This window comes from Manacus vitellinus, unplaced genomic scaffold (assembly GCF_001715985.3).
Source record: "Manacus vitellinus isolate BGI_N305 unplaced genomic scaffold, ASM171598v3 scaffold_51_pilon, whole genome shotgun sequence".
Taxonomy (NCBI): domain Eukaryota; kingdom Metazoa; phylum Chordata; class Aves; order Passeriformes; family Pipridae; genus Manacus; species Manacus vitellinus.
The window spans coordinates 3,830,485-3,857,342 of record NW_021940620.1 but is presented as its reverse complement, the minus strand read 5'-3'; the positions used below and the strand labels follow the sequence as shown (position 1 = coordinate 3,857,342).

Genomic DNA, 26,858 nt, shown 5'->3' with positions numbered 1-26,858 from the left:
CAGCGCGTCAGAACCTTCTGGCTCCGGCAGCGCCCTCCCGGCCGGGCCGGCCCGGGGAGCTGTCAGGGGCCGAGCCTGCCCCGCTGCCGCCTGGGGAGCGCTGACAGCCCGGCTCCTCCAGGAGTTGCCTGCCCGGCCCGTCCCCTCCTCCCTCGGGTCATCCCCCCTGCGAGGGGGCTCGGGCAGCACCAGCCCCGCAGCTCCTCAGCCAAGTTGCTTCCAGAAGTTAAAAGAAGGGCAGGCACTGAGCGAACACGCCGGCGTTGATAACGCCGGGTCATGGGCTGAACGTGCCAGGCTGTGCCCAAATGTATCATCCGAGGGGTCTGCCGGTGTGGGGCTCCATTGTTCGTGGAAGCTCCTTAGGGAGACTGAAATATTCGAGTGTTTCTTGGTGCCAGAAAGTTGCTTTAACGTGAGATGTCCCAGTGTTAGGGTGCTCCTTTCCAGGTTTGGGAAAAAAACCCCCACAAACAACCCCAGAGCAAAACCCAACGACAGAAAACCTGCCATCACACGCTGCAACACCAGGTTTTAATGCTCAACTCTCTTATTCTCAAGTCTGGCTGCGTTTTAATAAATTTTTGCAAAATTTCGTGCTGCTGTCGGGCTCGAGGTGGAGAAAAGAGGTAGCAAATGAAGAAAGTAAATGCCACCTAATGACTCTTGGCTGTTAAAAAAAAAAGGAAAGAAAGCGAATATATTAAAACCTACATGGTTGTGGTGGTTTTTTTTTTTTTTTTTTTTTTTTCTGGCGTGTATTCCTGAGTGTCCTCAGGGATGGAATTGTTAGTATGTGACTTTGGAACAAATTGTTAAACTGGATTAGCATTTAGGTTTGGAGTTTTTCTGTCTTCCGTGCAGTTGAACTTGCCAGCATAAAAGGAATAAAAAGCTGGTTTGTTGGCCTATACTATAAGCAATTTAGCTATTTTGTTTGGGTTTTTTTTGTTACTGCTCGTTACTAGTAAATTGCTTTATGTGTTCTTTGTTGCATAGATTTGAAGGTATTTAGAATCTTTTTTAATCTGCTTTGTCTGTGTTTTGTACATTGTGCAGCACCATAGGGATCCTTTCCTTGCCTTGACAATGTTACAGTAAGGAATCAAATACCTCAATGTTTTGAAAGCATCAAACTGGAAAGTTACTGTATTATTTTAGAAAAATCAATCAAGCGGAGTGTTCCATGGTTACATTTAAAGAAGCTGACTCGGAGGAGCTCCTGGTAACTTCTAATGCTTGCAAATTTTGACATGGACAATGTGTCAAAACGTCTGAGTTTGGCAAATGATAGTTTTTATCTGCTCAGTCTTAGTGATTTGGGGCTCTCGTTACTTGTAACACGGGAGGATCTTCTCAGAGCTCGTTAAAGGGCTTCCCGTTTGTCCTGTGTGGCTCTTGCCTGAGACCTCTGCAAGCAGTGAGGCTTTACTTTCTGATGCACATAAAGCCGTGTTTGCAAAGGCAGGTGAGGCTGGAGAAACATTCCAGCATTTGGAACAGACATCAGTAAGTGTGGTGAGCCCCTGCTTTTTGGGGTGTTGTTTTTTTTTTCCCTTTCAAATACTCGGGCTTTTGATCTCAGGTCGAATTGTAGCTCAGCAGTGATGCCCTTTTTTAGGAAAATGAGGAAAACCTGCCAAGTCTTGAGGTGATTTTTTTAGTTTGGATTTTTTTTTTTTGGGGTGGTTGTTCTGGTTTTTTCCCCCCCATCCCCCACAAAAGAAGCTGCAGCTATAGGGAAGAGGAAGTGATGTCGGTAAGAGAATGCCTTTAAGTTGTCCTTAAATTCGGTGCATAACACCAGGTTAATTTTATCACACAGAAATCTAGTGGCCATTTGGATGGGAGTGAATTGACTTCTTGCAGGGCAGTTCAGCATTTGCATCTGTAAGGGTGAGAGATGGCAAACCCTTTTAACTTTTTTCCTGTGTTGCAGGCCTGGTTATACATTTATTGATCATTTCAGATGTGAGGACTGGTATTTAAGGACCAGAAAATAACACTTAATCCAAAACATCTGAGGAGGAGATACAGAATTGAAGGACTATTAAATCTTCTGTGAAGGGCTATGAAAGAGGGAGATTTGTTGCTTGTCATGCAGTTTGTAAAGTGATGGCTCTATCAGTTTTTCAGCAGAGAGGCTGTATGTCTCGTGTCAAAATTGGATTCAGGCAGAGAATTTCACATTGCTCCCTGGAAAGTTAGTAAAATTGAGCCATTCAGCTTGGAATCTCTTGTTGACTATTTTCTGTAAGTTATAGATTTTACCTGCAAAAATTTTGTTTGAGAAAGGCAAACTGTCTCAAGGCTTTGATAGATTCAGATTTGTCTTCATAGTTATATACTGTCTTGGTAGCCAAGTGTTGGGATTTGTGAAAGTTCTTTCAATTCAGGTGAATTCTGTGTATTCTTGCAGCCTAAAACATAATGTATTTGTTACTGCATCTTCTACCGGGCTTTTTTATTTTTTTTCGAAGTCTTTAAAACATAGTTAAGAGGGTGATTATGGTGCTTAAAACCTGTTAGGTTTGCAAAGTATGGGTGGAGTCCTTCACTACAAGAAATGGGTGATATTTTGCGGGACCGTGTTGTGAATATCGTGAAAATAGTTCTATTGTGATAGTAACAAACAATTACTCTTGTGGTCTTTCACCGGAGAACGTGTGAAATCCTGTGCATTAAAAAAAATACAAACCAAAAATATAAACCAAAAGAGCTTAAAATACAGATAGTTCATTATATTCGTGTTCAAACAGCTTGTAACAAAGGCTGTGGTTGCAGAGGCTTTTTTTTTCTATTGAGAGGTTTAAATGGTTTTTATTTTCTTCACTGTCTGGACATTTGTGAGGACGTTTGGGTGGGGCAGCTGCTGGATCTCAGCGGAGTCTCTGGTGGGAGCCCTGCATTGATTGTCCGGGGTCCAGTCTCTGAGTGGCTCTTCACGTGTCTCCTGTGTTCAGTGTTCCCTGCAGAGTGTTCAGGATTAAAATTAGTGCTCAGCTGTGTAGGATAATAATACATGGACAAAACTGAAAAGGTGAGAGCTGGAATCTTACAAATGCGGTTCTTCCTTCCTTTATACTCTTTTTTTTTTGTGTGTGTGTTTTTGAAAGGTTTTCTCCTCTTTTTGCTGAACTCCACATTTAATGAAGTCTTTTGTTGCCTTGGCACTCTTGTAATGTAATCAGGTTACTTAAATTTTTTTTTTCTTCTTCTTTTTTTTGGCTTCTCTTTCTTTCCTTGCAATTCAAGGAGTCATTGCTACAGAACGGAATGAAATGTGTTACTCCTGCAGTGGGGATGCTGAGCCTGTCGTGTGTTTCGGTGGCACGTGCTCGTGGCTGTGGCAGAGGCAGTGTTTTGATAGGGAATGGGCTGTGTAATCATTTTGTAATCTGCTGACTTCCAGCCTGTGTTTCTGCTTACCTGTTTGTGAGGGAGGGGAAACAAGCTGACGATAAATGTATGTAATATGATAACTTATGTATAATGAATCAAGTGCATTACATATTTATAGTTTGCTTTTTTGGTGCCTCTGAGGTAGCTTGACTTCTGTTCTGAAGTCTGTTTTAACAGCAGTGTCAGTTGTTAAACTGCTTTGGTTTTATAACACGAACCTCTCAAGTTTCATGTTTTTACTGATAATTTCCTCCTGTCTGTTGCCTTACTGTACTTTTATAATGCCCCTGCTCATAAGTTCTGTATTATCTGATGCAGAGGCAATTATTCGTGTGTGGTTGGTGGAGTAGAGCTTTGCATTGGGGGGTGGCGAGTAGGATGACTATAATTAGCTGTTACACAAGATACAAAAGCCTTTTTATTTATTAACTACTGTTGTTAAGAATGTGATGGGATCTGTGCGAGCAGGAAGTTTCTTTATAATTCTGCACATGTGCATTGGCAGCAGCAGATGAGAGCAAATCTGGCCGTGTGTGGTGGTGGGTGTGAGGCACTGAGCAAACATCTACTTTTTCTGGTATCGCTGGTGGTTTGATTTCATTCCTCTTGCTACAATAGGGTTGGAGAAGGATTACGAGCTGCTCTAATGCTGCTAAAAAGCCTCTGGATTTTATCTAGTAAGTGAATATAAAACGTTATTTTTGCATATCAAAACCAGCTAATGTTTTAGTGATCCCTCAGCTTGTTCTTTCAGAATGTGGAATTGTTTCACAACGTTTGGAATACTTAAAACAGTCACTGTATTTTAGGATTTACTAATAAATAGCATCTACCTGTCATGAAGATCTGTTTTTGATGGGCTTATTTACAGACAGAGTGATCAGGTTTTGTCAGCTGAAACTGTAGACTAAACTATACTGATTGGAAAACGAATCCTAATCAGTGTTATGGTTTCTTGGCTTGTAAATTTAAAACCCGAGAAAATACAAAATTCTATTAGTTTCACTAATATCTTTTCCAGAGGAGCTTTGATGAGGTGTTCTGTTGCTTTCTTCCACGGTAAGGACATAAAGGCTTAATTTAAATTGTTCTAATTTGTAAATTAGAAGGCTTGCTACTACTGCATTTCCAGGAAACAAAAATTGCATTATAATTGCATCCTCCTAAATCTTCTGTTGTATTTTTTGTGCTTTTATTTGCTTTGTCAGTATAACCAGCATTTTGTCAGTTGGGTGGTTTTTAAGGCAGTCTCAGAAGTGCTGGTGGCAAACGATGGGGAATTTCTGCTAATGGAGTTGAGGTTCAGTGTGTGTGAGTGCACATGTGAAGGCATATACAGGCAAGCAGTTAATTAATTAAAGAACTGGTGTTCATGCTTCTGCTGACTCCTTTTGTGATTGTGTGCAAAACTGCAACGAGCTTGTTTCCTTCTGATTCCTACTTAACCAGAAAGCAAACAGGGCAGTGAAGAGTCAGTGACTGTGACGAGAAACGAAGGGAGCAGGGAATCACATCTGCTTGAGAAGGCTTTTATTCCAGCATGGTTTCCTTCAACAGTGCAAGCTAAATTCTGCAGTTATACTTAATTTCAAACATTATGACTTTGTGGGGATGGGGATTGGATCCTTAAGACCAACTTGTTAAATTTAAGGTAATAACTGAGCCCAGTTGTCTGCTTTGCCAGTCCAGACTTGTGCCTGAAATACCTCTCGATAGCTGATTTCACTGGCAGTCAAAAAGAGGAAATCTTGCTTTAAGATCTATTTTAAGCTAATCTTGCTGGGTTTAGAACTTTTATTTTAAATAATTTTTGTTTTGACTACTCAAATTATTAGTGACTGCTTATATGTGATTATTCTTTTTATGTGGAGGATATTCTGTTCCTATTCAAGCACTCGCACAGCTCTGCTTGCTTTTAGCTGTGCTCTTGAGACAAGTGTATTGTTTGTCCTTTTCTGTGTCCGGGTTTGTGGTAGGGTTCAGATGAGCAAAAGCTCTTTTGCCCAACAGCAGTTCATCCATTGGGAATGCCCCAGTCATTTGAGTATACAAATGGCATCAAAATCAACCAGTGTCAGCTGTTACAATCCTGACCTAACATTACAAAAAAATCAGCTTCCTTTTATCTTGACGAAACTTAAAAGTAAGGAGAAGAAAGCTGGCTGCTATTTTTTTAAATCATAAATGAAACAGTGTGTAGTACAGCAGTAGCCAAATGGTCTGGGTGTTCCACAGTGAGCTGGTACACCAAAGTTTCCTGGGGAAGCCTCCTTGCTCATGCTCACGCCTGGCAGCTCCTCTGCATGATGTCATTACATGGGGAGAGTTCCCGTGATTCCAAGTTGGAATCTGTGTCATAAGTTTTGCCCATCGTTTAGAAATTCGTAAAATCTGTTACAACTTTGAACGTTTCAAAGTTAGCAAATAATAATAAAAAAAAAAGAATTCTTTATTTTGCTTTAACAGTAAGTTTGCTGTAGGCATCCAGGAGGAGGTCACGGATTTTGTCTAGTTGTAAGTCATATAAGTAACCTAATATTTTATTTATCAAATATAGAATAAGGAACTAAAAACTTTGAGACACTTAATGGCTTTTGGGGAATTTTATTTGTAAATAAACCTCCTTGTGTTGCAGAAAAGGAGCATTGATCCTCTTTGTACTGGAGGATGTGTACGTGACCTTTTAGGACCTGTGTGCAGCTCGTGGGTGGCTCACAGGGTCACAGCACTGCAAGCTCAAAAAGCCAAAAAACTTGAGGTGTATTTCCTGAGTAACAGGGACAGGCTGTTTTGTTGCCCTATGACACTTTTTTCCTATCTAAAAATCCTATATTTAGAGGTACAAAAAAAAAAAAAATCACTGGCAATGTCTGCTAATGCCACGAAATAAAATATTAAAAGTAGAGCAGAGCAGCAGTCGCTGTTAGCTTTGGGTTTGGCTTCAGAGACAATATGAATTTCTTGCTAGATAAAACAACCAAATGAAAGAATTGCCTGAATAGTTGAGACTTGTGGCAGAAATTCTAGAGGCAGAATGAATGTTTTCATTCCTATGGCACGGTCTCAGTTTGCAGCCTTCCTTTGTTTATTTGTACTTGTTGCTTCGTTCCTTTGTTTTAAGGAAAGGTGGTGGAACCCTGAGGACTTTAATTTAAAATGACACCCGTGTGTTATTTGTAGTTCAGTCAGTAATGTAAAAGCTGAACTAAATGCAAGTCTAAATTTTCCCGTGTATTCCTCAAATATTAATGGTTAGCCCTGTGTGCTGTGTTTTCTTTAGTGGCATTTCATGTGTGGGTGTGAATACTTCTTTAATTGCCAAGATAAGTGAATGCTATTATGATGGCAAAATGAAGCTCATGGTGCTGTTTTCCCATCAGACTCTGTGAAGAACTTGCCTTAATAAAAAAACCAAAACAAAGCAAAGTTTTTTTAGTAATGTGTGAGGGCACGAAAATTCTCAATGCAGAACAAAACTGTGTTTTACCCTTATTTAAGATGCCTGGGCTCAATACATGTTGCAAAGGACATAATAGGTTTTTTTCAGCCTCTTGTAAATAAATGAACTTATAGTATAATATGTGGTTATAATAAGATGTATTTTTAGTTTTCTGTATTTAAATTTTGTAGAACATGATTGTAGCTTAGGGATGTCTTTAAATGTTTATAGTAACAAGGAGGGTAAGTAGATTGAGAAAGACACAACCAGAATATTTATAATAAAACATAACCTATTTGGTTTTCTTTTGTGTGATTTTTTTTTTCTGTTTTTTTTTTTCTTTCTTGATAAATCTTGTGGAGCATTTAGGTTGTGAAATTGGGAGGGGGAAGGACATATTTGAAAGGATCAGGATAATATGGACATAAGTAGGAAGAGCTGACTGAATGGATCAGCTCCTGTTTTCTGAGTTGATTGATCATGGCAAAAAAAGTAAAAAAAAAAAAAAAATCCACAGCAATGCTTAGTGTTTGTAAAAAGCTCCAGAAATCATCCTGAAGGTTCCCTGTCTTGTCCTAGTTTTCTTACATGTCTGCATGGAAGTGCTGCACTTCCTGAGTCAAGAGAGGGCAAGTGGGAAAGCTTTTGATCCGTAGAAAAAGTGGAGATGTAATGTTTAATTATTAACAGTTTTACAATGTTGCAAATAGCAGGAAATAAAACTTACTGGAAGTTGAATAACTTTCTGAGAGTTTCCAGCTTTTTCTAGGCTTGGTAAATACCAGATGCATTGTATCACAGCCTGTGAAGATCCCAAAGCCTGGCTTAAAAGGGAAAAGGCTTAAACGATTTGTAAATGAATTGTTGCCTATAATGATGTATTGGAATGTGTGTATAAGTATGTGTGTATCTGAGAGGGTGAAAATGAGCCTTTCACTAATTCTAGGTGATGATAAGCCCTATAAACCTTTGTTTAAAGTATGAGCTTGGGTTGTAAATCCGGTTTTACTCTAACAATAAGACAACCGGGCTCTTTCAACTTCATTGTTGCTTTGCCAAGCCAGTTAAAATAGAAATCTGTGTTTTTCTTTTTTTTTTTTTTTTCCTGACTGCAATTAATGTTCAGGCAGCCTGTTTGTCTGCAGCACCTGGTGAAAGTGGCTGAGTGAACTGAGCACCAGGTTACCTCTGCTGAGAAAGCTGCACCTCGAGAGCCTTCATTTGGTGCTGAATTATAAAGAAGTGATCACTTCTGAATTGGCCTCTTTATTAGGTTTGTTTGTTGGTTTTAGCAAGGCAGCCCAAAACATTGTGGCAGATCCATCAGAGATTTTCTTCCAGCTGCCCTTAAGCCCACAGTTGGCCAAGGTGTGAGGTGTTGTGGACAGGCTGACTTTGGTAAGACTCGAGAAAGTAGACTTTGTTGGGATTGATTGAAAACTTATATATGTTGACTTTCTCTTAATATACCTAAACTTTAAGCAAAATGGCTGTACAAAGCCTTCAGAAATTATAGGAGAGCCATGAATTGCAGCTGCTTCACTTTTGGAATCTGACATAACCTTTTAGTAATCAAGAGTACACAATATCAGATTTGAAAATGGTTGGTTAAAAAACCCCCTCCAGACAAACAAAAAAGTAAAACCTGTTGACTGCAATATAACCCTTCATTTTCTATTGCCAGCTCACCTGGAATCCTGATCTCAGACCAGGATTCACTTGTGTGAGACATAACAGATTTACAACCTGTGTGTAATACAAGACAACAGATAGAGACAGATGACACAGAGCAGGAAAGAATACTGGTCAGCATTACATTAATAGACAAAGACTTTAGCACTTTTAAGCCTGAAATATTTTTTCCTCTAGGCCTAAATGCAAGAAAACACTGAGCAGGTTGAAGCAGTCTTGTATAGAGCTTATTCCCCTACATGTGGGTGCATTTAGGGAGGCTTGGGAGCAGGAAAACAGCTTTATTCAAACTGTTGGAAAGCCTCTGGATTCCTGTTGTCACAGGCATTTAGGTACTGAAAGGACAGTGGTGGGTTGTCAGGACTTTGCAAGCAAGGATGAAGTTGATTTGTTCTGATGTGGAACAGAAGCAAGAGCTGGTGTGGGGGAGCAAAGAGAGGGAAGGTTCTTGTCTCCAGTCATATCAGTCTCCAATTATGAAACAGGAGGTTTCAGTACACAACTTTAAAACTGGGAGAAGCCTTTTTATTGTCTAGTTGTGGTTTTGTGTGTGTGTGTATGTGCATCTCATAAGCTAGTTTTGCCCACTCAGAGTTGCTTGAGTTTAGTTAAAATAAACAGGTAGTGATGGGTGGAGATCAAGGGGCTGAGGTGACCCTTTGATTTGGGACTTTATATCAGCTCTACTGTGCCATGAAGCTGCAGCTTAAATTTTTTGATACCACAAAAAATGATAAAGGCTGTTGCTGTGGTTTGTAGCTATTTTGAGAGCTGAGAACATGAAAAATGTCCAGATAATCTGGATTATAAATAAAAGGTGGCACAAGTGTGGGTGTTTCTGTGGAATCTGACTTGGGGGCAGTTGCTTCCTGGATCCAGATCTGATGATCTCTTGGACTTTGATCTGGCAGTTGGGACACGTAATCAGCTTCCTAGACAAGATGATCAGTACCACTGAAACTGGTTGGTTAGGACTTTGGGTTTGGTCTTGCTGTTTAAAAATGGTGTATTAAATCAGTGCCTGAGATCCTTCTAAAAATTTTACAGCCATTCAATATTTTATTATGCACTTCTACCTAACCTACTTAGCCCTCCTTGATTCTCCAGAAGAGGATTGAATAAGTCTGCAAATTATTTAAAAATTGTTAAGACTTAGATGTCCCATGATAACTTTCACTTCAAGTTTGGTTAACTCCTAAGTGAAAAAAGGGGATTTGCAGTTTTGGGAGCTCTCTCATGAGCTGTGCTAATGTGGTCTTTATGCTTTCCTGTTCAGAATAAGAAGCTGATGATTTGACAAGGAGAATTCCTCCCGTGTGATGTTTAGACTTGTGACTGAGTTTAAAACTGTTGAAAACTTTATGGTCTAATAATATTTTTCCTTATTTTCAGATTAACTGCTGAAGTACTGATCGAGTTCTGCTATTCTTCAATGAGGAACTACAGGCTGATCTTTTGCCATAATCTTAAACAACCATAAATGACAAAAGAATGCTTGGTCAGTGAGGGCAGCTGGCGCAGAAAGCGTTTTTCAAACTCGGCTGTTTAAGTACTCTGAGGTAGGTTTCCTAAATTGTTTTACTGGAAAAAAAAAAAAGGAAATATGGATTTCAGGATGTCTAATCCATTAGAATTTATCCATCAGTAAACAGAGAATTTGTTTGGTTGCAGTGCTTTGACTAACAGCACATGCTCTATGTTTGCTTTGCTGTGTCAACCTCTATGAAAGTGATTGCTTGCATTTAAACAAGTATGTTTTCTTTTCTCTTTATTATTTGTTTTGAAAGGACGGTTTTTTTCTTTGCTAGAAGAAATATTTTGGTTTTGACAGGATAACAGTTTAACTGAGTGACTTACACTGCCTCTGGTGATACCTTTGTTATCTGTCTAGATCCTTTATCAAGCAAAGACTTGCCAGTGAAGCTTGAGCTTCTGCATGATAGAAGAACGGTATCACTGAGCATCTAGAAACTAGTTTTGGGGCTTTTATGTTCAGTAGAACTTTTAATTTGATGCAGGTGTTGAAAGCTTTATTATGCAGACCAGAAAACATCAACTATATTAGAAGTTGATTACAGTACAGTTGTGTATCACAAAATATGTAATCATATCACTGAAACTTGGGGTTTGGTTTTGGGAGGATTCACTGGTTTCATTTCTTGTTGAGAGGCTTTTTTGTTGAGTTCTGGAAGCCTGACCACTAAATACTGTTAGAGAGGTACTGAGGAACCTACCTCTCCCAAAGGACCTTAGAGCTTAATTAGCAAATGCTGTAACTAGAATTTTCTGTATTTCCTTTGCTGCTCTCCATGTTCTTCTCATCCCTCTGTTGAGGATTGGACAGAACACCTCAGTGATAGTCATTTATCAAGTTAGCTGTGTTAGGAGTCATCACAGAACTGTTCATTAGTTCAGTGAACTGATGGAGGCAGAATAGAGAGTATTTGCATTAGGTAATTAAAACATTTTGTGTTACAGATCAATGCTTTCAACAGCATACACTGAAGTGTGTTTTTTTGGTTTTAATTCCTCTTATTTGACAGAAAAGACAGCTTTGATTTTTGGCTGCAAAAAGATATGAGGAAGAGCTCCTCCCCTTCCTTGAGTAACTGCAACTCTGTTCTTGCTAACAAAATATTTGGAATTCCACTTGATGAGCTGCAGCAAGAAGGGCAACCAGACAATGAGGTTCCATTCATAGTCCGCCATGTCGTGGACTATATTGAGGAACATGGTATGTATTGCCTTACTGTACTTTAAATAATACATTTAACTCTTATTCTTAAAGAATAGCTTGGGAGTTTTGAAGAGTACTTGTTTTCTGAAGTTACTTACATGTAATTGGCTGTGGTTTGAATGTTTTGGGGGTTTTTTTGGCGATACACAGTTCCTTTCTTTCCTCCTGTTATGTTTGATTTTTGCTGTTTTCTAGCCAAGAGCAATGCAGTCAGCTCAGCAGGGCACCTCCTAGAAAATGCTGTGGTTTAGGTACTGCTAACATTTACCTTGTTATTTTATTGTTAGCTGGGCATAAGAATGTGTATGCTGGGACAAGGACTGCTGGAAGTCTTGCAAAACTGTTGTCCAGGAAGTGTTTCACTCAGTGTGGGAATTGTGCATATCTGGTTATAGGTATTTTTTCTGATACATTTGTCCATATGGGATCTCAAAGTTTATTTCTGCAACTTTTTTTTTTTTTTTCCCTAACTCAGGGGGTCTGGAACAAGAAGGACTTTTTCAAGTCAATGGGAATGCTGAGACAGTGGAGTGGCTCCGGCAACGATACGATAACGGAGAAGATGTGGACCTGGTTAAAGAAGCTGATGTACCCTCAGCTATCAGCCTTCTTAGATTTTTTCTTCAAGAACTTCCAGAGCCAGTTATCCCAGGCAGTTTGCACATACATTTGATGCAACTTTCTCAAGGTAATAACTATTTTTGATTTGGTGCTTTTATTTTGTGATTTTTTTTTTTTTTTAAGAGTAAAACCCATTATTGAATTGAGATTTCTAGTGGCACTAGAATGTCTTTGGTGGTCTGTGTAATAATATGTATATCAGGAGGCATTCAAATATACCTTTTCTTAGCATAAACCCCAATAAATTGGTCTTATTTAGGAAGCTCAGTCTGGGTTCAAAGGCACAGTTCATCTGTCGTGTAGGAAAATGGTGAAGCTGCCATGTATCCTGCTGATTAGTTCTGAATGTTCTATGTTGTGTGAGAATGCTGGAACACTGGTCAAAACTACTGGAATTGAAATTTTTGGACAATTTCCCACCACTGGTGCATTGAAAGTGCTGGGGAATGCCTTTGTTTCTCTCTTATTTCACTTACTCTGCCTATGCTTTCATGGCAGTTAAAACTTTTATATACTAGAAAAGCAATCTCAAGTCTTATATTCATGTCATATTTGCTCTCCCACTGTGGATTGTTTTCAGCTTAAAATTCATTTGTAGGAGGAAAAAACCACCTGTCATCAGCATATTGTTATTGCTAAGTATGTTTTTTCTTATAGTACAAATCTTTGCCCTCTCAAACTGACACCCATATGCTGGCACAGCTATTTTCTTTACCAATTCCCAGCTTGTGTCTCTGTATCCACCCTCCTGGGTCCTTTGGCCTCTGCTGTGTTGAGTGATGTTGGAGTTGGTTCATAACTTGACTATTAGAAGCACTTGTCTTGCAGCACTGCATCAGTCATGTCCTCAAAGGGGCCACTACTGGTTGTCTTCCTACAGGGGTGTTACTCCTTTTCCAATGTAAAGTCGTATTTCTCTTCAAATGCTGGTTTTTTTTGGCTTTGTAAGACACACATTTTTGTTTGATTTAATTTTCTGTTGTTGGGTTTATTCCTGATAAGAACTCGATGGTGCTCGTGATAGTCGTGTTTGTTCAGAGTGGGAATTGGTTTGTGGGAGGAGTACATTCAGCAGAGTTTTCATGTGCTGGGACTCTTATTTACCAAGTGCTAAACTGGAGCATCATCTGCAGCAGTGTGGGGCTGCTTCATTTGCCTCTCTTAAGTATCCTGGTTTCCTCTAATTGGCTTTTGGCTGTGTGATGGACAGACCTCAGTTAGTTTCCAGAATTGCATCATCAGCTGCATTTGAGGAGGAATTGCTTACACAGGTGCAGAAGATGGCAGTAATTGTGGATCCATATGTTAGTTCTGGTCTTCTCCCTCTTTAGCTGTCCTTAATATTGTTAGGTCAGGCTTAGTTCTCAAAACAATTAGTGATACAAGGTGTGGCCTATGTACATGTTAGGGGCTCCTTCCATGCAGGTGGCTCCTCAAAGACAGGTCATTTTGGTAATGGAAGTGTGAATTTGACCTGATTGCACAAGGTCACGTGTCCCAGAAGTGTGTTTTCTTGCTTTAGTGTCAGAGAACTTCAGGTAGAGGTAAGAAGGTTCTCCTTTTAGGTCTCTGGTTGTTGTTTAGAACTTAAATTTCTGGACAGATTGGTTAGACAGAACATGGAGTATGTGTAAGGTGGTCTGTCACCTCTCCCTTGCTCCCTTTCTTTTTGAAGGTCTGCATTGTGAAAGTACTTTTTATAGTCCTTTTATCTGTTCTAACAATGAAATATTAATTTTATTGTGTTACTGTGTTGAGACAACTGTTTTTCTGTGCCTGGTTGGCTGTGTTCAGCTTCTGTAGATAATGACTGTGTCTGAGCAAATGAAACCCTGTGCAGTTACTGCTTGGTGTTCCTGTGCTTACACAACAGGGAATTTACTCACTCTTTGCTTTGATATTAAGGACTAGGATGTGTCAGCTCTCTCATCTAGAGAGGCAGAGTGGTGCCTCATAACCTTCAAAACTACTTTTCCCTTTCTAACTGATCTCAGAAGAGTTTTCAAGTGTCTGAGAAAGAAGGGGAGGCCTCTTTGTATCAGTTTTTCTCCTGTTTTGCTTTCCTGACATTTCCTATATATGGGATTTCTCAGCTAGGTACAAACAACTGTAAACTCTTTGAACCTTGTTGCCTGTAAGGCTGATGATGCAACAAATGAGATTTATGGAGAGACATTTTGATGAAGGGTATAGTTAAGTGGGGTGAGAACGAAGAGGTTTTATGGTGACCCTTTTTCAGATCTGAAATTGAATCAACAAGCTTCAGTCTAAGCATGTGTGAAGATGATTGCATTGAGATAGCTTGGATTTATCAGTGAAGTATTATAGAAGCAAGTAGAGTGGTGAGGATGGGATGCTTATAAAGGTAAAGTGTCAAAGTAGCTTGTCTGATAGGAGAATTTAACTGGTCTGCAAAGCAACTGTTACATAACACTGGTAAAACAAAAACATATAGAGGAGTTTATCCTGTGAAATCAGAAACTTGAGTGAGTGTTAATTGGGGAAAATGTGCTGACAACTGCAGATTGGACTTACAGAGGAGACTATGGTGGAAATTACTGAACAAATTCAAGCCAATTCTGACATTTTGGGCTGTGGTTTGACCATGTTAGCTGTACTTCAGAAGTAAGAAATTGTCAGAAAAAGTCTGATCAGTATCAAATATGAAAAAGCAGATATCTTATTTTTGGTTAAAATATTTTTATTCCTTTTTCAGATTATAATAATGAAGATGAATTTGGAAGAAAGCTGAGGTTCCTCTTGCAGCAGCTTCCACCTGTTAATTACAGTTTGTTAAAGTTTCTGTGTAAATTTTTAGCTAATGTAGCATCTCATCATGAAGAAATTTGGTCAGCAAGTTCTTTAGCTGCAGTCTTTGGTCCGGATGTTTTTCAGTAAGTTAATTATAAAAGTTCATTAAGTGTTTCTAGGTGAATTTGAGGGCATATCTGTAGTTTAAAGTCATTCCTAGTCCATGAGCAACAGTAGCAAGTCCACAGGATGGTTTTGCAGTTTTTGATGGGATTTAAACAGCAACTCATCTGTGAGTTGTGGCATTAGAAATCACTGATTTGATTGTTGCATTACTTATTTATTCTGAGGTTCAAATATTTTAGTGATAGTGTGTAAGATTACTGTTTGTAGCAAGAAAACAGTTCTGGGAGAAGGCAGTTAAAAGTACAGCTTATCCTGGTGTTTCCTCTCTGCAGGAAAACACTTGAATTTTAAATATTCCTCATAAAAATTTAATGCACTAAATAGTTGCTACTTCATAATTTTAAAATATAAAATAATATAAAGCTTTGTAATGCCAGCAGTGTGAAGGCATGCTTGAAGTTCTCTGGGTTCAGAATGGATATGGGGTAATGGTGTGAAATGTAGCCCTTAGTCATGAGAGTCATTCACAGGAGTTCTTTGGGAAACAGTTGGATTTCGATTTTTAAACTAAAACAGTGTTTAAATCTTTAGCATTTACACAGATGTGGAGGATCTGAAAGAACAAGAAATAGTTAGCAGAATAATGGCGGGACTTCTGGAGAACTACTATGAATTTTTTGAAAATGAAGAGGAAGATTTTTCATCTACAAATGATTTAAGCTCAATAACTGAGCAGGTAAGCATATTTTGAACAGCAATATGTTATCACTTAACTATCTGTTATACACATTTGTGATCATGAAACATATATTGAAGTATAATTTCTTTAGCCTGCCTTCTGGTAGTTTCTTGCAAACTGACCAAACCTGGCATTTTCTTAATTTTCTTTATGCTTCTGAAATTGTTGCTTTTGTAATAAGTGTAGCTGTGCCATGTAGAAAAATCCATAGGAACTAAACCAGCAGTGATCTCCTGTCCAACACAGACACTGTCATGCTGTCTAAACAGTAGAGCTTTCTGAGTACCTTTTGAGGAATGAACTGCTTTTGAACCAAATGAAGAACCAAGCTGTTGTTGTCTTGGTCAGCAGTATTTCTGGGTGTGTCTTACAGAAACATGCAGGGTCTCACACTGATGATGTTCTCAGTGGTGTTTTCCTAATCCAAAGGCTTTGAGTGGTGTTTCTGATTGTAAGACTCCAAAATGATGCATTTTTTGTAAAGAGGAGAAAGAATAAATAACAAGCAGTTGCTGGGGAAGGTAACAAGAAATACTGAATGAATGAAGCCTATCTTATGAATCCCTCTCCTGTTCAGCAGGACAGGTAAGGCAGGTAGGAGGGCAGCTAGTTGCTTGCTCTTCCCTGCCAGGCGTGGGCAGCGAGCTGGGATTGAGCAGCTCTGCTGTGGATGCTCCTTAGCAGAGCTGCAGCTCTGGAAGGTTCTCTGAGCTCAGTGCAGGACCCTGCCTGGCACTGGGACCTGCCACAGCCCTGCTGCCTGCAGGGAGCTGGGGGACAGAGCTGGGCTGAGGCTCCTGCAGCCGGAGGCTGGGGCTGTCCCTGGGTCGGGGTAACTGCCCTGTGGCTGGGCTTGGTCTGTGCTCTCATGCTCTGAAATTACTGACTTGGCTGTGCCTCATGATGTGCTTTAGCAAAAGGGTTTCCCGAGCACAGCAGTGTGTTTGGTGTGTGGTTTTGTTTGGTTTTTCCCTTCAGCTGGTGGGGTGTCCCTTTAATTTCGCGGTGTCTCCACCAGATGTCAACAGTGCACTTGTGTCGGAGGGGACGGAAGGGCCGCTGTCCCTGCCGGGCACAGCCCCCCTGGCAGCTGCCCCCAGTGTGTGGGTGGGCTTGCCTCTGCTTCACTGGCACATCCTCTTGCAATTACAGAGGAAAACCAGGGATAAATATGTTTTGTGCCCAGAATGTAGTGCCATGTAACACATTACACCCCTTTTAAAAATAAACAAATACCTCCTCTCTGCCTTCTTTGTAATCTTCAACTTCTAAAGTTTTAGTTTTTCTTAATTTAGTACTTTTGTTTTACGCTCATGTGGCAGATACTATAAAGCATATTTTCTTAAGGCTACTACTTTAATTTTTGGGTTTGTACCTTTGGAAGATCAGTAATCAATCACAGAGGGGCCTCTGGAGTCAAACAGCATCACTTTATTCTGTTTATCTTTTCATAGTTTAGACATAGTTGCTTTTTAAAAAAATGAAGGTGGCTGTCTAGAGTTACCACTTGGATATATTGTTTTACTTTTTAAATTGGTTTTATATTGCTGCTTCAGTAAAAACATCTGTGTTTGGAAACAAAGAAACAGAAATAGACAAGAGGTGTCACAGAAACTTTGTAAGTGTTCATTTAGTGCTTTAAAGTTTGGATCATTCAGTGCTTTAAAGTTCGGATTCGTAGACCTCTGTATTGCCTCCCCTAGAGGGGTTTGGAAAGGCTTCTGATACATGAATAAGGCTTCCTGTGGAATAGAGGAGAATTATCTATTTTATACAAAGAAGAAGAAAGGTTCTGTGGTTCGTGACTTCAGTGTGGTTGGGATTGGGTTGTTTCTTGAATCTGCTTGTGTTCATTTGTGGCATTGGAGGTGGTGCTTGCTTTTCAGTTTTTGTCCAGTGTTTCAAAAGTAGCTTTTTAATGATGTGGAATTTCTGGTTTTACATAAAAGCAAGTCCAGTGTGCCTGTTTTTTTTCTAAAATTGAAAAGTGTTCTGCTTTTACACGTACATTACTTTCATACCTCTCATGCTCTTTTAATTCCCTGGACCTCTTAAAAGGAATTTTTCAATCCATTAACTCTGATTAAATCTTTTTTAGATCAATGATCTCTTGGAAGAAGAGGAAGATGTAAAGCTTGAGCAGTCTGAAGAACTTCCAGAAGATGGCACAGAGAAACCTGTTGAAAGGCCAGCTGTGGTGCATCTAGATGTGACAGGGAGTCTCTCGGATTCCAGGAGTGTTACAGCATCAACAAGGTAACTCAGTCCTGCCTTGGAGTTTGGATTTAAATCTAGGATTATAGTTTATTCTGTCAAAGAGAGAAGCTGTCAGGATTTTGACATAAGTAGTGTCTACACACTGAAGCTTTAGAAATAGGTGCAGTTCCTATAATAGTAAAATATGGGTTAAAATAACTGTTCCCAAATTCAGCAGAGGAATGCCTGTAGGACTCAGATTGGATTAAATATGGTGATTTATGCAGAGAAAGGTAAAAAGGGCATATTTTAGTGAAACTGTTAAGTGGTATTTAAACAGTAAATTTTGTAGCAGAAATAAAGAGTCTGCATATGGTAGATGCAAACCCATCCTGTACCATCTTTCCACCTCTCCCTTTTGGTGGGAAATCCTGGGACTGTTTCTTGTCACGTGCTGGTGGAGAGCTGTGGGCAGGTTTGGAAGTTGGAAAGTGTGATACAGGCAGGAATGTTGGAGTGGGAGTCAGCTTTTGAGAGCAATCCTCGTAAAGGAGATGCATAGACATAAAATACTTCCTTTTGAGAGCTTATTTGCACTTGCTTGTAATGCACAAGATTTTATTTTTAAGTCAGCTTTACTTGTACTTAGAGTTTACATTTACAGATGGTGAATTTTACCTCTTCCCCTCTACAGCATGTGTTTGGTATGGGCATTGCATGGAAGAACTTGTAGGGAGGGGTGAGGAGGAATTTATAATAAAAGTGTGACTAAAAGCAGCAGAAGTGAAGGGAAAATCACAATTAAGCTGCTGCCTAAGAATGAGTCATTTCAAGAATGTAGATTTTGGGTTGAAATCTGTTCAGCTGCTGGCAGCACACTTCCTTCTACGTCATGGCAAGAAGTTGTAAAATATGAAATAATGAGAGAAACATAACTCTGTTTTGTAATTTAAATTATATTTTAATAGTTAATTATCTTGGTCAGCAATAAAACTGTTTAATTTTAGTTTGAGTTAAAAAAAAAAAAAGGTTGAAGTTTACCTGTTCACAGGTATTAGGTTGCTTCTGGAATGTGTAAACACAGCAGTAGTGACAAACTCAACATGTTTAAGAGTTTAAATTGGATAGCCTGAAGAGAAAAACATTTTTACTTGATGTTTAAGGTTAATTAAAAATGAATAGGCATTAATTATGGTTGGCATTTTACATAATTTGTGGGAAAGGATAAGGAGGAATCCTGTAGAAGAAGGAGAATTTTGACTGTAAAACCAGATCAACTGCAGGAAACATTAAAAAAATTGAAGTGAATGAGAAAGTATACTTTCTTGGATTTTTAACCACTATAAATACTGTGAATATTACTCCAAACCTAAAGGCTTTTATGTACATATTTAATGGCATTCTTTTGGACTTAGTTTCTTGATGTAAAAAAAATAATTAAAAAGGCGAATGTTAATGCAGGTTTATTGGGATTATTTATCTCTGTCTCGAGGTAGGGCCTGTGGCAGCTTTTATGTAAAAGAGAAGGAGAAGCAGATCTCAAACATGATTCTTTCAGTTCCCTGTCTTGGAGTTTTGTTGCATTTTTACTGTTAGATTTTGGGAACCAGATATCTGCATATTTCTGTCTCTCTGTGGAGAGAAGGAAAAGAATGCTGAGCTTTCATGTTCTGCATTTTAAATATTGGTTATCTTGATTCATACAATGGGGCACCTGACCTTCCTCCTGGTTATTTGGACTGTAACTTGCTTATAATTTTGCTCACTACCTTTTTTCTGTACTCATTCTGTTTGTGCTTTCTGAAACCTGTGATCTTCCTGCACTACCTGGTGTTAATTTGACTTTGAGATCTGGTGGGAACGTGGATAATCATTAATACAGTTTGATTTAGAGGCTGCTTGCAAATGGTATTTCAAATAAACCTGTTGAGTGATCTTGGAGCCCGTTCCCCAGCCAGGGAGCATTTGTTGCACACAGGTTGGAATTGTGCATGGAAAGGAAACTGTTCTCCTTTACCAGGAGCCTTTTCCCCACGGCTCTTTTTGGTTTTGATGTCCTGACTTCTAGAGAAAAGAATCCCCGAGTCAGCATTGCAGACGAATTTTAAGATGTGCTGTTGAAATAACTGCTTCAGGCTCCTTCTCTGTCATTATTCCAAATTTTTCATCACTGTGCCTTGCCAAGCAGTATTTGCTGTACTCGTGCAGTTCATCTGAAATACTGTCAGTCAGAAGTCTAATATAAAAACCCTTTGTGTTGGGGCTTTTCAGATCTATATGTGTAAAAATACAAGATACGACATGTGAGTTGTATAAACAGTTTACTTTGTTTCTATTAAACGCAGTGAGAGGGGCAACATCCTCACTGCTTCTGTGATATTTTTGTTAACCCTTTTGTGATTTAATCAGCTCTAATCAGGGAGAGGTGATAATATTAACCAAGCGAGACAAAACGCATGGCAAAGCTGACCAAATATAACACCTGCCTGAATTGCTGGAAAATATATTCCTATTTTTGTGTAGTGCCGTTTTTTGTTCCTACTTCCACCCTGGAAAATCTGTAAACAACATGTTAGGAAAGCTTTCAAGTGTTGATTGGGCAGCTTATTGTCAGGAGTGACCTCATGTTGCAGTCGATTTCTATTTAGACTGCAGGGTTTAGTGCAGCACTCCAGAAGTGCCAGCCCCCGGAGCCCAGCGAGCACCATGCACAGCCAGCAGCCAACAGCTCGCTTTGCTGGCTTCCAGATGAGGCATTTTTACATGAAGTGCTCGTTTGGGATAGCAAAGATAATCAGAATGGCCTGTAAAGTTCTCCTGCACAGGTAAATCTCTGAAAGGACGATGTCGTTTTGATATGATTCGTAGTTAAGACTTTTAACTTTGAAACTGTGGGAGGTTAAATGTGTTTTGGAGATTATTTCATTTCATAATATGTCAGAACTGGTTGTTTTAATGAGATAGAAGAATCTGTGTACAGTCAGGAAATTACTAAGGATAACTTGGACATATTTTATCTCTGGTTAATATATTCTTCTACTTAAGGTATGTTTTTACTGGGACCTTTTGTGGGTAGGGAGGCAGTGCAGAAGGAGTTCTTAGGAGTGGGTTGACATTATGAAACAAAGATGTTTACCTTTGTGTGTCTTGCTGTGTCATGCTGCGTTCAGGCTGTGCCTGGCAGTGTAAATCACAGCTTTTAAAAAGTATCCCTGAACTGTGGAACGTGGGCTCAGGAGTTGGAATTGGCTTTTTAGCTAAGATTTACACATTTTTTTTCAGAAAGGGCTTAATTGCTAAGGTGATTAGTTGAAGATGTAAGATATTCTTTATGTAGTAAGAGGATTCTCCAGGCTTTGCAATACTGCTGATTTATGCCAGCTTTTGCTGAGTCCCTTCTCATGCACCTGAAGGTGTTGAATAAAAGCACTGGAGAGCCGTCCTGTGCTGGGGGCTGAAGGTTACACACTGAGGTGGAAAATTTTGTTGTGAACCGTGTCTGAAGTCATCTGGATTCTTTGGAGATGAGTTTGATTCTCCCTGATCTTGACACAGTTCCTCATTGTCTCAGGTGGTAAAATAAAAGGATTTCAGGTCATCAGTTTCCTATGAATAGTGTTTGTACTTGTGCCCTTGACTTGAGTTTTTCTTGCTCTCTTTTGCAATTAGTGTTGCAGTGTTTTGTGCTCTGATTGCCTCTTTTTTTCTCCCACTATATCCTAGGAGTGACTGTTTTAATAGTAAATGGATTTCAATGTACACAATTATGTATTAGTACCTTTAGAATGTAAATATACTTTTTATAATGCAACTTTAGTAGAACTTATTGAGAGGGATGCATAAAATTATATTTGTTGTGGTTTAGAATATTACTGGTTTTTTTCTGAAATTCTTGGTCATGCTCCTTCTCTCTTACCTTGTTCGTGAAGCTGAACTTACAACTTCATATCTTCATTTTTTTATTTCAAATATTGTCAAAACAAAATGTGTTTATCAGAAAATTTACTTTGCCCAAGTAGTAGGACTATGCTGAACTTCTGTGCACAGAATTACCAGTGAAATGTAAATATATTAAGCTGTAAACTACCTTACTAATTTTTTTTTTGTTGGAAAGAAAAATGCCAATGTGTTCCCCCTCAGTTGTTCCATCCAGCAGCTTTGAAATCACTGGCTACAAGATCTGGCTTCTCTTTCAGGTGTTTTAATTTCCCAAGGCTGTGTCCATTTTGAAATGGTAGTTGAGTGCTGCCCATTCTGTCGGTGCCTTTGGAATAGATCAGCTTTCATTTTTCACCCAGGCAAACACACACACAAATCATAGAAAGAACTTGATTCACCAGCAAGTTTCCATTAAAAAAAAAAGGAAAGAAAAGAAATTAAAAGCCTCTGTGAGCACCTGCTTGTTCAGTTGTGCCGTGGTGGGTTTAAGGTGTCTAAGGCAAACTAGTGTAGTTATTTTTAAATAAATACCTTAGCCACTTTCCTTATCAGCTTCTGTTTAATTGAAAGTCCTTTATTGCTTGTGTTTCATCTACTTGGAGGAACAAAAAAAAAATAGAAAGTCTGCTTGAGGTGGTCTCCCTTTCTGGTGGTGGAACTAGTAATAAACCTGGTAAGGTCTAACCAAGATGTTCTTTGCTGTATTAAAACTCTTCTTAGGTAAACAGAGAGACTGTCTACATTTTTTAGTGCAAGTCAGGCTCACATCAAAACTACCTTGCAGTGGTAGTGCCTGTTCAGTTTTCCAGGGGAGTGGCAAATTGCTTTGTATTTTGGGGTTTGCCTTATGCATTCATGAAAATAATATTTAAAATCAACTCTGTCTGACAACAGTGCTGTTGCACGGTAAGGAGTAGACTAAAATCTCATTTTTCAGCTTTTAGGGCTTAGTTGCCTGTAATAGGAAAAAAAAAAGCATTTGTTTACCTCCCCACCTCTGAGTTAAACTGCAGTTAGTATTTGCTTCTTTCTGAGTGAGGTATATATGTTGCAACTCACTGCTTTTTATAGTAGATTTTTCATCTTTTATTTTATTCTTACCATATTTACTGTCACTTTGTCTAAAGTTTTAAGTATTCTGTTTCTAATGAGAACTTCGATCATGTTAATGGAATATTCTAGAGGGACCACATACACATGAATTAACTTACTTGTGTTAGTTGTGCTGATTTCCACCCTTCCAACCCCCCCCGAGGACTTTAGGATTCTGGGCTGAAGTGGGTGGCTTGTGCTGGGAGATTTCCAGATGTTTTCCAGATGTCTAGCCCCTGTCCCAAAACCTCTGGAAGGTACTTGCCCCTGCAATGTTGTAGCTGTGCTCAGAGAGTGTTGTAGATCTGTTGAATGTTGCAGAATCAAATTATGCAACAGTCTGACAGGCAGGGAAGAACCTGTGGAGGAAAGCAGAGTCATTTGGAATTTGCTTTAGGCAGCAAAGTTAAAATGTGCATTCTTAAGCAAGATGTCAGGAAAATGTTTGACTACAAAGTGATTAGTGTTTCCCATGGGAAAGGCCACACATCTGAGAGCCTGTAGCTTCACAGTATACCAAGTATTGGCTCTTGAGAGACAGAAATCTGCATTGCTGCTTCTACAACTTTCTATCTTGTGATGGTGCTCCTTAAAATTTCTTCATGTAAATAATAAAGGGACTGCAAATCAGGGTGTTCTTTACATATTTATTCTACTTTTATTAGCTGCATCACATGCAATCTTTAAGTATTCTCTAAGTTGCTTTCTGTTAACTTCCAAGACTTTTATTTAGTGTGATAAGTTTTTGCATTACATTAACTTATTTCTTCTTTATTGCAGTGCTCATATCTCTCCCATAAGTATCTTGCCAGCCTCTGCAGAGTAAGTATAATGAAAATATAAAATGTTTGAATGATGCTGTTACTAGAACATCCCTACATCCCTACATTCTTTCAAAAAAATGCAGTAGGTTTGGTGATTATAGTAATGAATTAATATATTCTAGTGTGAAGTATTTAATTTATGGCATTTAACACTAATGTGGGAAAAACCTGATGTCTGTCAGTGTTGTTGACTGCAGGAACATGAGAGCACAGTATGGTAGGATCCAGAGTCCAAAATACTTTGGTTTTATACTTAGATACATCATAAATGTTTGACTTTAAAATTATCATAGCATTCACATTGTATTTTTAGCACCACTTCTGGTTATTGATACTGAGCACAGTTCAGTGGAATTTTGTGTGCAAATGCAAGGGGGAAATAAAAGCACAACTTCAGAGTTAAAATGGGATTAAATAGTTTAAGATTTTTACAGGAAGATTTTCTATGGGCCTCTGTGTATTTGGGATGAGCTGGCTAAGAAGCTCTCAACAGAACAGTCTGTTTTTAAAGAATGCTGTTCTTTTCTTGATGAATCTTTGGATATATTCTGTGTCCTTCATCAGGTGCTTGCCACAGGATTTTACTGCCACATTATTGTATTAAGCTTTTATAAGGTTTTTTTTTGCATGCTTATTAAAAAATAGTCATTGTAATGTGTTGATTACTCTTAAAACACTATTGATAGACTTCATAATACTTTATGTAAATCTTATGAAATAAAAACCAGTGTAGTAATTTCCACTGCCTTTTTGGAAAAGTTAGTCTCTTTTTGCCTTGAAGTGCTTGTCATCAAATATTTCGGTTGTGTAAAGTTTCTCTCTGCCTTTCTGCATAGCTGATCAATGCAAAAGGAGAGCTCTTAATAGGAATTTTCTGTCTTTTTTTTTTCTCTTTAGCATTTTAGAAAGAACAATCAGAGCAGCTGTGGAACAGCATCTTTTCGACCTGCAGAGCAGCTTAGATAACGATCTGAAACATATCCAGCAACACAGACTGGGCTGTAACAATGAAGAAAAAAATCCCAGTGGGGATGAGGAAGGATCTAACAACCAGTAAGACTTTGTTCTGTCTGCAATGAATTCTGTAGGATTGTATATCTTAACTCTTCCAAAAAAAACCCTGCCCAAATCCCCCACATCAACCCAAAAGTTACAACTTTTGCTATTGACTTTTGATTTTAAAACAAATCAACTTCCATCTGTTGCCACTAATCAACAACTCTTGAAGCAAATATTTTACATTTATTTTGTGGTTAAAATGCTATGAAATGTATCTGCTTTACTGCTGAATTCTGAGTGAGCAGCACAAGAACTTAAATTTACCCCAGTGCTTTCATTCTTATCTCGCTGATTTGACTCATGACAAAATTTTACCATATTGAAGTTATTGGAGATGCTGTTTCAGTTTCTTTACCCTGTCTTTTCATGTCAACATAGATATTTTACTGCTCTGGCTGCCAGTGTCAATGAAACAGCCAAAAATGGGTAGAATGAGCACTGTGGGTCTATTTGCACAGTGTTTCAGCCTCATTTGATCAGCTTTTATTTTTGTTGTAACTCTTGCCATGTTCTGAGTGTAGTGATTGCCATGGCAGCACTGAGAAGCTGGTACACTTTGGTGCTTTATTAAAAATAAGTAGTTGTGATTAATACCCAGACTCCAAAAACGTGTTGTTAAGACTCCAATACCTCCAGCAACCAAATTCCTTGGTTGCTCAGAGCCTGGAATACAGGAACAGAGCCTGAAATACATTCAGTGTTCACAGACTCAAATGCTGTTTTATAAGTTGTTCAATCTTTACTGGTTTTAAAGTCCTATTTGTGACAAGCGGCCAGAATAAAGTTAGCAGTCAATCATAAAAGTAATAATCATCAATAATGATCAATTAAACCTGAGTTTTAGTGTTAGAGATGTAATGCCTTTGAAGTCATTTACAAGTGAGTAATTGCCTGAAGACCTGGAGGAGCTGAATTCCTTCAGTCACAGTGTAAGCTCTTTAAAGGTTGGCTGATTTCAGAGACAGAGGCTCCAAGTGCCACCACTGCTGATTTGAAACCAATATCCTCCTCTGGCACAGGGACTATTCCAAATGCTTCTGATCATCTTCCACTGTGGATTAACTGTAAGACAGGATACCTGATATCTTTCTTCACAGTGGTTGTCTGGGTTCTCTAAGGCAGCAAACTGTGCACAAGGCAAATACACAGTTACATGAAGAACTACAGAAAGCAGTGAGCCAGGAAAAGTTTCTTGGAACTAACTTAAACTGATGGCTGGAGTTAAGGAAAAATTGTGAAAATGTTAATTTCAAATCCATCCTGTTTAGTATCTCCACATCTGATAGAGAAGGAGCTTTTTTTAAAGTAGTTTGGAATTCTTTGTGAGTGAGGAGAAGGAAGGCAAAGACTTGTGATGAATGAGAGGGTCATGTGGGAACTGGGATGGTGGCACATAAAGAGTATATGTGAATACAAAGATGGTGTAAATTAGTTTCAATCTGGATGTACTGTTACAAGCCTTAAGCTGAATTCTAGGAAGATTCAGTGTTAGAAATAATGGGGTTTCTCACTGGAGGGAAACACAGTGGTGGTAGCTATGAACTAACTGGCCTCAGTACTGGGAGGAGTGTGGTCACAGCAGTGTTATCAGATCACAATAGTTTCAGTATGTCCTTGCTTCTGGCTGTTGTGCTTTTATTCCTTAGGTCAGCGTGGTAAATATGGGGTGTATGCCTGGCCCTTAATACAAGAATCAAATAAATGCATTTTAATATGTCTATCATCTACTGATGTAGAAAACAAGTATATGTAAACTACATAAATAATTAAATTCACCTACAGGTGATTTGAATAGTAGATACTACCAGTATCTTTGGTCAGAATAATTCTGTTCAAAAAAGAAAACCACAAAAAAAAGTGGGGGGTTTGTTTTTTTTTTTTCTTTTCCTTTCAAGGGTGGAATTAAAGGTCCCTAAAGTCTTTCTGTTCTTGTCTTTAGGAATGATGTTATTGAAGATAATGACACTGGTAGCAGTGAGAACACAGGAGACTGCTCTGAAGTATTGGTTTGCACTGATTTAGGCAGTGAAGCTATGAAACATGATACTGTAACTGAGGAAGAAGAAAGCATTCAGGTGAGAGGAAGAGTCTCCTGTATATCAAACCATAAGTTGCTGTGACTTTTTAGTGCTTTAGAGATCTAGATTTTCCTAATTTAGAGATCATCAAGTTTTCTCTGTAGCATTACCTGCTGCTGTTGCTCTGTGCAGTCAGTTATCTCCTCGGCTGTACCACGTGCAC

At 38.8% G+C, this 26,858-nt stretch overlaps 1 protein-coding gene across 6 annotated transcripts in view; it reads left to right on the top strand.

Moving 5' to 3' along the window:
- The window catches only part of FAM13B (family with sequence similarity 13 member B), a 44,894-nt gene that overhangs the window by 154 nt on the left and 17,882 nt on the right, over positions 1-26,858 (top strand). For all 6 annotated transcript variants that reach the window (XM_018081041.2, XM_029962962.1, XM_029962959.1 and 3 more), the window contains 9 exons: positions 9,926-10,092; positions 11,077-11,267; positions 11,746-11,958; positions 14,608-14,785; positions 15,360-15,504; positions 17,606-17,763; positions 23,515-23,556; positions 24,456-24,611; positions 26,557-26,692. In XM_018081041.2, the coding sequence (XP_017936530.1) occupies positions 11,111-11,267; positions 11,746-11,958; positions 14,608-14,785; positions 15,360-15,504; positions 17,606-17,763; positions 23,515-23,556; positions 24,456-24,611; positions 26,557-26,692 (1,185 nt within the window). In that variant the 5' untranslated portion in view covers positions 9,926-10,092; positions 11,077-11,110. Of the gene's footprint in view, positions 1-9,925; positions 10,093-11,076; positions 11,268-11,745; positions 11,959-14,607; positions 14,786-15,359; positions 15,505-17,605; positions 17,764-23,514; positions 23,557-24,455; positions 24,612-26,556; positions 26,693-26,858 lie in introns of those variants that run through there.